The sequence below is a fragment of the Rhinopithecus bieti genome, unplaced genomic scaffold (genome assembly GCF_001698545.2).
Source record: "Rhinopithecus bieti isolate Rb0 unplaced genomic scaffold, ASM169854v2 scaffold_1853, whole genome shotgun sequence".
In the NCBI taxonomy this organism is placed as follows: domain Eukaryota; kingdom Metazoa; phylum Chordata; class Mammalia; order Primates; family Cercopithecidae; genus Rhinopithecus; species Rhinopithecus bieti.
Genome location: NW_016804151.1, coordinates 4,851,384 through 4,865,186, shown reverse-complemented (window position 1 = coordinate 4,865,186; position 13,803 = coordinate 4,851,384). Strand labels below are relative to the sequence as shown.

General features: G+C 37.6%; 1 protein-coding gene across 2 annotated transcripts in view; it reads right to left on the bottom strand.

The window, feature by feature from the left end:
- The window catches only part of LOC108526286 (ubiquitin carboxyl-terminal hydrolase 32), an 85,900-nt gene that overhangs the window by 23,728 nt on the left and 48,369 nt on the right, over positions 1-13,803 (bottom strand). For both annotated transcript variants that reach the window (XM_017866968.1, XM_017866969.1), the window contains 8 exons: positions 12,739-12,813; positions 12,088-12,226; positions 11,725-11,830; positions 10,078-10,251; positions 9,362-9,536; positions 8,770-8,921; positions 7,745-7,856; positions 6,179-6,390 (listed from right to left, as the gene is read on the bottom strand). In XM_017866968.1, coding sequence (XP_017722457.1) covers positions 6,179-6,390; positions 7,745-7,856; positions 8,770-8,921; positions 9,362-9,536; positions 10,078-10,251; positions 11,725-11,830; positions 12,088-12,226; positions 12,739-12,813 — 1,145 coding nt within the window. The remainder of the gene's footprint in view (positions 1-6,178; positions 6,391-7,744; positions 7,857-8,769; positions 8,922-9,361; positions 9,537-10,077; positions 10,252-11,724; positions 11,831-12,087; positions 12,227-12,738; positions 12,814-13,803) is intronic.

Genomic DNA, 13,803 nt, shown 5'->3' with positions numbered 1-13,803 from the left:
TGAGATGGAGTCTCACTCTGTCACCCAGGCTGGAGTGCAGTGGTGCAATCTCAGCTCACTGCAAGCTCTGCCTCCCGGGTTCACGCCATTCTCCTGTCTCAGCCTCCCAAGTAGCTGGGACTGCAGGCGCCTGCCACCATGCCCGGCTAACTTTTGTGTTTTAGTAGAGATGGGGTTTCACCGTGTTAGCCAGGATGGTCTCGATCTCCTGGCCTCATGATCCGCCTGCCTTGGCCTCCCAAAGTGCTGGGATTACAGGTGTGAGCCACTGCGCCTGGCGTTAAAGAGATTTTAATGATATTCCTTAATATAGAGATACTGCACAGAATTATCCCGGAAATGGCTGTTTAATAAACATTTAGTGTAATGGAATGGTTGGTGAGAGTTCAAGGTTATTCAAAGCTGCCGAACCTCTGAACATGTAATTCCCTAAGAAGTTTGGTATTTATTGAGTAGTTAGAAAAGCTAAATCAACAACTTATCAACTCACTAGGGGTTAAGTTAGCTAGTTTCTATGTAAAAAGACCCTTCTTTATTCAGATTATTAAGCATTTTATTTTGCCATTTTCATTTAAGCTTAAATATGTAATTTTAAGACCCTATTTCATATGTTACTATTATTATAAGACCCAGAGAAATCCAGACAGAGTTCAGTTCAAATATTTTATAAAATTTTAAAATGTAGCTAAACCCACATAATTTTCATCCTCTCATTAAGGAACTTCCCCTAGTGCCCTAGGGCCCCTACTTTCTCAGTTACTACTGAGATAAATTCTACTCCCAGTTATTAACATGGTTAGAAACTTCAAGCCAGGGCCAGGTGCAGTGGCTCACGCCTGTAATCCTAACACTATGGGAGGCCAAGGCGAGCGGATCATGAGATCGGGAGCTTGAGACCAGCCTGGCCAACATGGTGAAACCTCATCTCTACTAAAAATACAAAAATTAGCTGGGCATGGTGGCAGGCACCTGTAGTCCCAGCTACTTAGGAGGCTGAAGCAGGAGAATCACTTGAACCCAGGAGGCAGAGGGTGCAGTGAGCAGAGATGCCATTGCACTCCAGCCTGGGCGACAACAGCAAGACTCCGGCTCAACAAAAAAAAAAAAAAAAAAAAAAAAAAAAAAAAAAAAAAAATTTAAACCAAAGGTAAAAAAATTAAAAAAAAAAAAAAAAAAAAAAACTTTAAGCCAAGGGCTACTAATTCAGAGAAAAAAAAATCAGAGGTAAAAAGAATACATTTCTGGCTTGGTGCGGTGGCTCACGCCTGTAATTCCAGCACTTTGGGAGGCCGAGGTGGGTGGATCACCTGAGGTCAGTTCGAGACCAGCCTGATCAACACAGAGAAACCCCGTCTCTACTAAAAATACAAAATTAGCCGGCCATGGTGGCGCATGCCTGTAATCCCAGCTACTCGGGAGGCTGAGGCAGGAGAATCACTTGAACCCAGGAGGCGGAGGTTGAGGTGAGTTGAGATGGCACCACTGCACTCCAGCCTGGTCAACAAGAGTGAAACTCCATTGCAAAAAAAAAAAACACAAAAAACCATTTTAAATTATTATCACAAAGCAACTAGCTTTCCATTACCAGTGAGTTTAAGAAACAGAATATAGTGAGCACTCAAAAGCCTCCCATTTGCTTCCTCCAAATCACAAATTCTCCCTTCCTCACAAAGGTAACTATTATTCTAAATGTTACAGTAATCACTTTCTTGCTTTTCTTTACAGTTTAATATCCTATGCAGAAGTAAATAAACACTAGATTTCATTTTCCCTGTTTTAAAAGTTTTTATTTATAAATATAATTACTTAATTCTCTTTTTTTTTGGAGACAGGGTCTAGCTCTGTTATCCAGCCTGGAGTGTAGTAGTGTGATCTCAGCTCGCTGCAACCTCCACCTTCTGGGCTTAAGAGATTCTCTTGCCTCAGCCTCCCGAGTAGCTGGGACTACAGGTGTGTGGCACCATACCAGCTAATTTCTGTATTTTCTGTAGAGACAGGGTTTCACCATGTTGCCCAGGCTGGTCTTAAACTCCTGGGCTCGAGCAATTGGCTCACCTCAGCCTCCCAAAATGCTGAGATTACAGGTGTGAGCCACTGTGCCTAGCCTAATTCTTTTGTGTCTGGCTTCTTTCCATCAACATTAGGTTTACGAGATTCATTTATACTGGATATAACTACAAATTCATTCATTTTCATTCCTGTATAATGTTCCATTATCTTAATATATCTCAACTTCCCGATCCCTTCTACAACTAATGGACATTTAATGTTTTCATTTTGGGGCTACTACAGATAATGCTGCTACGAATATTCTTGTACATATCTCCTGGTACACATATCTTTTGGGTGGATATCTACAGGTAGAACTGCTTATCTTTAACTGGAAAACTGTATTCCAAAGTAGTTGTATTAATTTATATTCTCATCAGCATGGTATGAGAGTTCCTGTTGCTCTACTTAGCAACTCTGTCAGTCTGTTTAATTTTACCTGTTCAGGTGAGTGCACTGATAGCATATTGTTTTAATTTACATTTCACTGATTACTAGTGTTGTTGATCACTTTTTTTTTTTTTTTTTTTTGAGATGGAGTCTTGCTCTGTTGCCCAGGCTACAATGCAATGGTGTAATCTTGGCCCATTGCAACCTCTGCCCCTGGGGTTCCAGCGATTCTCCTGCCTCAGCCTCCCAAAGTAGCTGGGACTACATGCAACGACCACCACGCCCAGCTAGTTTTTGTATTTTTAGTAGAGACAGGGTTTCACCATATTGGCCAGGCTGGTCTTGAACTCCTGACCTTGTGATCCGTCCATCTCAGCCTCTCAAAGTGCTGGGATTATAGGCATGAGCCACCGCACCCGGCCAAGTTATCAATTTTAATGAAGTCCAATTTAATCTTTTCTTTTATATGAGTAGTGTCAGGAATGTATTCACCATTATTATCTTTCAAGGGCTGTTTCATTGTTTTGCTTTCAAATTTAGCTCTATAGTCCACCTGGAACTGTGGTGAAAGGTAGGTGCCAAGTTTCATATGGATATCTAATTGTCCCAGCACCACCTGCTGAGAAAACTCTTTTTCTCCCACCACTCTGTAATGTTATCTTTGTTATAAATCAGGTGTTCATACATTTGTGAACTGGTTTCTGGGCTCTCTATTCTATCCCAATGGTCTATTTGTCTTTTCTTATACCAGTATGACATTATTCTAAGTGTCATATCTTTGTGAAATAAATCTTGATATCTGGATGATAATCAATCTTGATGATATCCTCATACTTTATTCTTCTTCAAGAGTATCTTGGTTATTCCTGGTGCTTTGTATTTCCACGTATGAGAATCAGCTTATTAACTGACACACCACACACGCGCAGACTTTGCATTTTTATTGGGATTGTGCATTGTCATCTGTAGATTAGTTTGTAGAGAACTGATATCTTAAAATATAGTCTTCTAATCCATGAACATGGTTTATTCCTTCCAATATTAAAGTCTTCTTTAACTTCTATCAATATATTATTTTCTATATAGATGTCTTATGTGTCATTTTTAAAGTTTATTCCTAGGTACTTAATTTTTTCTCAGCATTTAATCTTTTTGATACTAAGATAAATAATATCTGTAGTTGAGTTGAATGGTGGCCCCTAAAACAGTATATCCATGTTCTAACCCCTAGAACCAGTAAATGTGACCTAATTTGGTAAAAAGATGTTTGCAGATATAATTAAGTTGAGGATGTCAAGATGAGATCATCCTGGATTATCTGGGTGGGCCTTAAATTCAATGATAAGTATCCTTATCAGAGAAAGACAGAGAGAAGGAGAAGGCCACATGAAGAGGCAGGGATTGCAATTATGCAGTCACAAGCCAAAGAATGCCTGGAGCCACCAGAGGTTAGAAGAGACAATAAAGCATTCTCTCCTAGAACCTTTGGAGGAAGCCCCCACCCTACTGAAACCTTGGTTTCAGACTTCTGGCCTCCAGACGGTGAAAGAATAAATTTCTGGGCTGGGTGCAGTGGCTCACACCTGTAATCTCCCAGCACTTTGGGAGGCTGAGGCAGGCAAGTCACAAGGTAAGGAAATCAAGACCATCCTGGCCAATATGGTGAAACCCCATCTCTACTAAAAATACAAAAATTAGCCAGGCATGGCAGTGTGCGCCTGTAGTCCCAGCTACTTGGGAGTCTGAGGCAGGAGAATTGCTTGAACCCAGGAGGCGGAGGCTGCAGTGAGCTGAGATTGCGCCATTGCACTCCAGCCTGGGCAACAGAGCAAGACTCCGTCTCAAAAAAAAAAAAAAAAGCAAAAAAAAAAAAAAACCCAAAAAAGAATGTATTTCTGTTGTTTAAAGCCACCAAATTTATGGTAATTTGTTATAGTAATCCTAAGAAACCGATACAGTACCTTTTTTACAATTTCATTTTCTCTTGTTGCTGCTATACAATCAATTTACTTGCTTTTTTATTGACTTTGCATCCTTACAACGCTCAGTTCATCTGCTCTTTACATGAGTAGAGAACAGAATATCTTATCCAATAAATATAATAAATAAGATGGGAATAAAAAATAAAATAGAGTAAATTTTGAAGAGGTAGGGGTAACGGATGGATCTTAGAAATGATCTAGAAGCCCTGCTCTCCTTTATTTTATGAAATTAGGACACTAAAGTCCAAAGAGCTCGACCAGCTATCTAGTGGCAGCATTAGAACTAAAACATAGGTTGCTAAATGCCTAGTTCAGTGCCCTTTCTACTCTACCAAGTTGCCACTATACCTGATGACTACCTCCTCTTTAACCATTATCCACTGACCAGTTTTCAAACCTTCCTTTTTCTTTTTTACCAAACAGTCAACTTTTAATGCAATAGTTACATATTAGACTATCAAGAGAGGAATTATGCACAACTTGATTTTGCCCAAGAACATTCTTGTGTCCTCTAAGAAAACAACAACAACAACCCAAACTTTTCCAAAGCCGTCCGCATTTATGTGACAGTGAAGATGTACATACCTACATAAACACACAGGAAACATAAATTTTGTGTGTGTGTTGGTTTTTGTTTTTTTCTTATTTTTTTAGAGACAAAGTCTCACTTATTGCCTAGGTTGGAGTGGAGTGGTTATTTACAGGTGTGAGCATCATAGCATATTATAGTTTCAAAATCCTGTCTTCAAGGGATCCTCCTAAACATGTCTGGCTTAGGAGATACTTTTTTTTTTTTTTTTTTGAGACAAAGTCTTGCTTTATCACCCAGGCTGGAGTGCTGTGGCGCAATCTTGGCTCACTGCAACCTCTGCTGACCGGATTCAAGCAATTCTCCTGCCTCAGCCTCTCGAGTAGCTGGAACTATAGGTGCATGCCACCATGCTCAGCTAATTTTTGTATTTTTAGTAGAGATGGGGTTTCACCACGTTGGCCAGGCTGTTCTCAAACTCCTGACCTCAGGTGATCCACCTGCCTCAGCCTCCCAAAGTGCTGGGATTACAGGTGTGAGCCACGGCGCCCAGTCATTTTCTTTCTTTTTTTTCTTTTTTTGAGACAGGGTCTTGCCAAGGCTGGAATGCAGTGGTGCAAGCAAGCATGGCTCACTGTAGCTTTGACATCCTAGTCTCAAGTGATCCTCCTGCCTCAGACTCCAGAGTAGTTGAGACTATAGGCACACACCATCATGGCTGCTTAGTTTTTTTTTTTTTTTTTTTTTTTTTTTTTTTGGTAGAGATGAGGTTTCACTATGTTGCCCAGGCTAGCCTTGAACTCCTGAGCTAAGGTGATCCTTCTGCCTCAGCCTCCCAAAGTGTTGAGATTACAGGTGTGAGCCACTGCACCTGGCCAGGAGAGACAAATTTTTAAAGAAAGTAGTACTCAGATGCACTGACTATCCTGTTGCCTCTTAATATATGGATGAGGAATGTCATTTCATACATTAGCCATCATGAGTAATACTAAATCCTGGCTCTGAGCATTTATATTAGCATATATAATACATTGAAAATGCATTCATAGCATCAGATTTTGAGGACAGGATAAAAAAATTAAAAAAAATTTGTAAAATTATTAAATTTTAAAAAGTTAAAGAAAAAAAGAGAAGAAAATGCATTCAGTGATGTTGCAAAGACAGAAAATGGCTATTTCACAAATGACACTAGCAAGACCGGCAGTGAGTTGCCTAACATTTAACTAACCATTTTTCGGTGGACTGCAATGATGTAACCTGTAAAGGGGCTGTCAGGAAGAGATGACATGTGACCATTAACCATTCCATTTGTGAAGTTCTTCTCAGTTCCACATGGCACAACAGTGTTTGGCATTCCATTGGGGATGAATATTGGTCGGGGTAGATCCCCATTGGTAGTTAAGGTGAACATTCCATTTGTAGATGGCGAAGAGGAGAAATCTACAAATTCAAAGATAAGTACAGCATCATAAGCTTGTGGTACTTTTATCTTTGCTCTTTTCTCAAGTATCCTGAGGACCAGAGACAGTGTAGTCTCTTAACACAGGGCAGGGAGAAATCATAGCATAAATAATTCTAGAATTATTGGAAGATTTTAATTTACAATTTTACTTCCCTAACTCATCCTTTTAACTAAATGAAAAGGAAAGAGTAACTGCTGGAAACTATTAAGCAGAATTTTTGCAGAAACCTGTATCAGCACCATGTTGTAGCACACAAACAGTTCTACCACTTGTTTTCTTTTCTTTTTCTTCGCCTTTGAAGACACTGTCCAATACAGTAACCTCTACCCAGATGTTGCATTTAAAATTTAAATTAGGCTGGATGCCACAGCTCACATTTGTAATCCTAGCACTCTGGGAGGCTGAGGCAGGCAGATCCCTTGAGCCCAGGAGCTAGTGACCAGCCTGGGCAACATGGTGAAAACCCATCTCTACAAAAGATACACCATAGCTGGGCAGGGTGGCACACATCTGTAGTCTCAGCTACTCAGGAGGCTGAGGTGGGAGGATTGCTTCAGCCCGTAAGGCAGAGGCTGCAGTGAGCCAAGACGATGCCACTGCACTACAGGCTGGGTGACAGAGTGAGACCCTTTCTCAAAATAAATAAATAAAACAAAATAAAAATTAAAAATGCATTACTCTCAGTCACACTAGCCACATCTCAAGTGCTTAACAGTTCACACGACTGGTGGATACTGTATTGGATGGCAAAGATTACAGAAGTTTCCACCACTGCAGAATTATATTGGACAGTGATGCTCTAAATTAAAACTAAAATTAAATCATCCATCAACTCACCGTCAGGACTATCTACCTACTACACGTCAACGAGGGGAGCCTCATAAAGCCCTTTATACTTGGGGAATTAGCCTAATTGTAAGTAATATAAAGAACAGACAAAGCATACCAGTGGCTAAAAGGACTCTGTGAGTGACCACATTAAATTACATATAATATTGGATTTCTTTCTAGCTATATCTATTGTTTATATTATCTGGTAGTATGTTCCTCTCATACTAGCTGTTGCCATGTTAGTATTAGATAAGAGTTCAAATAGATCTGAATTCCAATGGTATATTAGCTAATAACTACCTATCTAACTGAAGTCACTTGGGTTCCCTAAATTTTAGGTTTCTCATCTAAAAAATATGGAATAATCAGTAAGGTTTCCCTTGGGTTCCAAAATTCTTCTGCTATAGTATCTTCAGCATGAAGAAATATAAAAAAGATGACAACTCTTAGACAAACATTTAAAGGTGCAATCATGAGAAGGAGTTCTAGCTCTATCTTACCTGTCTGTGTTGGACTAGAAGCTGAAATTGGAGATGCAGGAACAGGAATTTCAAATGCACACAAAAATCCACTCACTGAGAGTCGTACTTTTTGGTTGTCCTGAGGAAAGTTCTACAGAAGCAGCAGCAAGATGAGAAGGGGGAGATGTTTCAGATAAAATGGAAAAGTTCTCTCTCTAATGTATTTCAAAAGAATTCATCCGTAAAACCAACAAGATGACTGAATAATCTTTCAACTACATAAAGGATGAATGCTTGATAAAAATAACTGAAAACTAAGCTCAACTGTCGAACTAGTATCTCTTTCCACAGGAAGAAGTGTGTTGTATATGACTGACTTCTTCAGTTTTGTCTTCGTTTCAGGGATCTAAATTCCAACTCTCAGAGACCCCATTTTTACATTTTCATATTAAGAAAATGTCAATGAGGTGTGCGTGTGTTCAGAAATCCCAAAGATGAATATAAATAATACCAGTTGCAGGAACTTAGAGTAGGCAATATATTTATTAGATTATTTATTTCCCCAGCTGGTATGTAGAAAGACATAATTGGTGTTAATTTGTCTTTACTCTTTTAATTTCTTAGTGTGTTAAAAGACCAAGTATATATATTCATAAATACTAAAACACATATTCATAAATACATAAAATACTTTAACCTAGGAAGAATTCTAGTAACAGTGGTAATACAGAAGAGCTGTCAAGTGTAATAGCAGCAGTCTTTGGTAACAGCAGCAGTCTTTGGAGGAAACCCATACTATAGTGACACAGCTAGATCACTCCATATAGGCAGCCTTACATTTCCCTTCTTCAAAAATACCACCATCAGTATTATTCCTTTATTCTGGTAGAAAACTCTTTTAAGTTTCTGGGTTGGAAAACTGGGCATTTTGTTGTTGTTGTTCAGTTTTTGTCATGTTTTAGTATCTCTCTTGGTCACGTAACATAACAAGCGATCACAATAACTGAGAAAACTGTCATCTTTGAAGGATAGAATCAAAAGTTTCTTAGAGTAGTTAACATTACCTTTATGTTGGAACCATGTACTTCTGCTAGAAGGATTTGCTCTGAATTAAGTTCACAGAGATCGCTCAGCTGTTTTTTTAAACCTGTGTACTTTTCATCCATATTCAGCCTTAGTCCATACCGCACAGGGGTAGTACCATCTAACTTAATCACTAGTAAAGAGAAAAGATCTTTTATCAGTAAAATGCAGGTTTTATTGAAAGTCTTACATGCTGTGTACAGATACATATGACCTGTAAATATAAGCAAATATTTCAGCCTAGAATTTTTATTTTATGTGTAAACACAAAAACAGATGGTACTTCGGGATAATATTGAGTGAAATCAGTATTTTTTTGTGTTCATCTGTCATAAAAGCTTGAGTGGCTTTGCAGGGTTTTAAAGAGAGTTGCTGGCATATTTGAAACCAAAAAAAACATGCCACAATCTAAATCTTCCAAACCTCAAGTCATGCCTAAAATTAGGTTGCTCGATTATAATATGCTGCCTACCAGTCTTTATTTGTAAACAAACAACTATGCTTACAAATTCAGGCTATTTAAATCAGTAAATTTAATGGAGTCAAGTAATTTTTCAGAACTTTGCGACCTACCTGTTATTTCTAAGTGCATATAACTGTCCATTGGTAGTGGCAAAGACAAAAAATTGAAAGGGTCAAATCGGACACTTATATGCCCACATGTCTTGCATTTGACTTGAGATCTTAGCTGCCCATGGAACAAATCCACAACAATTGATCTATTTCTTCTTAGATGGTTGTCCCAGGCCTAGCAATAAAAAAGATGAGAATTTTCTCTCAAAATTCAAAAGAGAGGCATTTCTATATAAATTCAAAGAAACTGGTTAAATATATTGGATTTAAATGTAAAGAATATAATCCTTACTCTTCATTTAACATAAAATATTAAATTGAGATGGACAATCCTATTTTTCATTTGTTCTTATCACGGTAACAATGGTAAATATTAAAGTTATTTGTCCATTAACAAGTATAAAGTATGCCTATAGGTCACTATATGCATTACTTTAGCAATTATGAGGACTCTTTAAATTCCACTGGATAATTATTCCTACATCCAGTACCATAAAGTTTACAAAGTGAAATAGCAACAGTTTTCTATTTTCATTAAAGGTGTTTTTGTTTTGGCATTACTGCATAAGCATTAAGCATACAGATAGAAATTCCTTCATTTTCGCAGTAAAATTCTGATCTCAGAATAGTTTAGTTTGCATTTAAATTGTGCTACATGTATTTGTGGCCAGAACATTTTGTCTATTGCTTACATTAGAAACTCAAAACTGACAAACCTCTGCAGCTACTTCCCAGTCTGGTCGGCCATCACTGTCCTTCAGTTCCACATATGGCTTTTCATGGACTCGGTTGAGATCTTCATGAAGACCATCCAAGAGAAAAGCCAGAAGTTCTTGGGAGTCTTGTTGCTGAAACCCATTAAACCTGGGAGCATATTTTGCTATGGTCCACTATAAATATAAGAGGAGTCACAGTCACTATTTCCTACCCATAAAATTTGGAATGAGTATGTCCTATTAATCCAATCAGAGCCATTGTAAGAAAATAAATAGTATAGTACTTAGTCTGCCTCCATTTCAACAAATATATTTTGGATAATCATGAAATCTTTTGAATCTTAATGTCAAATGACAAAAAAAGAAAAAAAGAAGTATTTTGGCCAATACTGTGTCCTTAGTTCAGTATCATGTAAGCAAACTGTTCTTCAGGCACATAGATGTTATTTAAGACAGAAATATGAAAACAGCATTTGCTCGCATTGAAAGATAATCCTGTTCTATAATGTTTTACACATTTTTATAAGCATATAAAATATGTATATTTTATACGTACCTAATATATACACAACACATGCATAATGTGTATATAATAATACATAACATGTATAAAATAATATGTGTATATAGTACTTTATATAATGTAATGTCTTCAACAATCACATTTTCTGGTCTTGTTGCATTCTAACTTTCATTAACTGCATTATATTATAGAATTACTTACAGGATTAAATGAGTTAATACATATAAATTAATTAGAATAGTGCCTGGCAAGAGGTAAGTAGTTAAATGTGTAGCTATTATAGTTATTAATTTGTAATATAAAAGCTTTTGCTTTGTATTTAAATAAAAATAATGAATGATCCTAACTTCACTAAAATCTACTACATCTGATATTAATATAAAACTTATATTCATTAGTTTCATTCATTCATCCTGCCACGTTTTTTTTTTTCTTTTTGGAGACAGAGTCTTACTCTGTTGCCCAGACTGGTGTGCAGTGGTGCAATCTTGGCTCATTGCAAACTCCTGCTCCTAGGTTCAAACATTTCTTGTGCCTCAGCCTCCCAAGTAGCTGGGATTACAGGCATGCGCCACCATGCCCGGCTAATTTTTTTTTTAGTAGAGACAGGGTTTTGCCATGTTGCCCAGGCTGGTCTTGAACTCCTGACCTCAAGTGATCCACCTGCCTTGGCCTCCCAAAATGCTGAGACTATAGGCGTGAGCCCCTGCGCCCAGCCTACTTCTTTATATTCTAAAGATAGAATTACCTTAGTTATGTTGAAAATGTATTGGATTGGATGTAATTAATAAGACTCTGAGGTCCACCTTGCAGTTAGAATACCACTAATACTGAAGTATTACCAAAAAAGGTTTACTCTTCATATAAGATGTTTGACAAATTAGTAAAATGAATGACATCCCAAATTTACAGTGCACCTTTGGTCTTTTTCCTACCCACTACATATACAGTAGTATTTTGCATATATTTAAACAAGCAAAAGAATCTGGCATCTTGTTTATACCAAGTGAAGGATCCAAAAACATTTATTAAGCTAAAAGGCTAAACACAAAAAACAAGTAGAGAAAAATGATTAAACAACTATTTAGGAATTACATACTTTTATATTATTTTAACCTGCTTACCCGAAGCTTTAATGGGGCAACATTCTTCTGAGTTCCACTCCAAAGTTCCTGTACTAAATCACCATAGCATTTAGCCATATGCCCCTTCATACCAATGGGATTTGTCCTAGAAGTTTGAGAGGAAAATTTGTTGCCAAAGATTCTCATAAATTACAATCACGTGGGCACAAAAATGTCTAGCATCTCACATCAAAATATCTTTTCTTTTTGAAACAAGAGATGTATTCCTTGGCCTATTTCATATTAAATAGGGCAAATAAGATAAAGTCTTTCTCCCACAGGGTAAAAAAAGAGGAAATTTAGGTGATATTGGGTTTATATCAAAGTCACAAGTTAAGAGGCCAGTGACTCAAGAAAGATTACCTGTTGAGTTCATAAAGATGTCTCCCTGAGATAAAATACTGTGTCAGTGGCTGTGTGTTACTAACACACTGGATGCTTGAGTTCATGAAGCATGTGTTTCCCAGGTTGCTTAGACCTGTGGCTCCCTTTTCTGTGGGAACTGGAACAAACAATATGAGAACCAAAGCTTAGCTGTAGTAATACGCCATAGTACGTACAAACAGTTACTTACATTCAATGAAAAGATTTTTTATAACTCTCATAATCAGTTAAATGGTGCTAATAATTCTCTAGCAGGTCTTTGAAATGCTAGAGAAGGCTTTTCATGGAGTGTCTGGCAACAGTGATGATCCATGCTCATTTGTAACCCAGAAGCAGCAATTATTCTTTTTAATTGCTATGATTTTTCAAAAGAATTCAAACAATTCTTCTTCTATCTAGTATGTCTTTTAAAACATGTAAATTATTTAATTGCAGAGTTAGAAATTTGGAAAATAATTTGATGGTGGGTTTGCCAACATCAAATGCTGCTTCAGGAAAAAAGAAAAAGAAGTAGGGGCCTAATTACTTTTGAACTAGAAAACCGAAAGCTATTAGCACTTTAATAGTTGAGAGAAGAAAAAAAAAGAATACATTTAAAATAATCTTTAAAAAATAATACTGGAGACTTACCCTTGTGTCTATCTATTTTACTACTATTTGCTATAAAAGACATCTCCTCAGGCCAACTCATATCTTTGTTGCGAACTGGAAGGACAGATAGGAATGTGTTAATTTCTTATCTATCTAATTCACACCCACTCGATTGCTTTTTTTTTTTTTTAAGACATCTTATTCCTAAATCAGAAGTTTTAAAATCTAGTTAATTTTAGTACATGCGTTACTTAATGATGGAGTTACATTCTGAGAAGTGCATCATTAGGTGATTACGTCTTTGTGTGAACATCATGGAGTGTACTTACACAAACCTAGGCTATGTATGGTATAGGCTGTTGCTCCTTGGTTACAAACCTGTACAGCATGTTACTGTATTGAACACTGTAGGCAACTGTAACATAATGGTAAGTATTCGTGTATCTAAACATGTTAGAACATAGAAAAGGTGCAAGTAAAAATATCGTATTATAATCTTATAGGACCACCGCTGTATACAGGTCTTTTGTTGACTGAAACATCTTTATGCAGCGCATGCCTGTAATTGGCTCTAAAACCATTCTTATTCTTCATATTGAGGACTTTAAAGTAACTTGGTTTGAATAATCCTTTCCCTCAATTACCAACTTGAAGTAAAATCATACTCAACCATCTACAGAAGTAATTAAACTTCAGAAACAATGGAATTTCTTACACTTAAAACATTAGAAATATTACAATTCTTTCTTTTTTTTTTTGAGACGGAGTCTCGCTCTGTTGCCCAGGCTGGAGTGCAGTGGCCGGATCTCAGCTCACTGCAAGCTCCGCCTCCCGGGTTTACGCCATTCTCCTGCCTCAGCCTCCGAGTAGCTGGGACTACAGGCGCCCGCCACCTCGCCCGGCTAGTTTTTTGTATTTTTTAGTAGAGACGGGGTTTCACCGTATTAGCCAGGATGGTCTCGATCTCCTGACCTCGTGATCCGCCCGTCTCGGCCTCCCAAAGTGCTGGGATTACAGGCTTGAGCCACCGCGCCCGGCCAGAAACAACGGAATTTCTTACACTTAAAACATTAGAAATATTACAATTCTTTCTTTTTTTTTTTT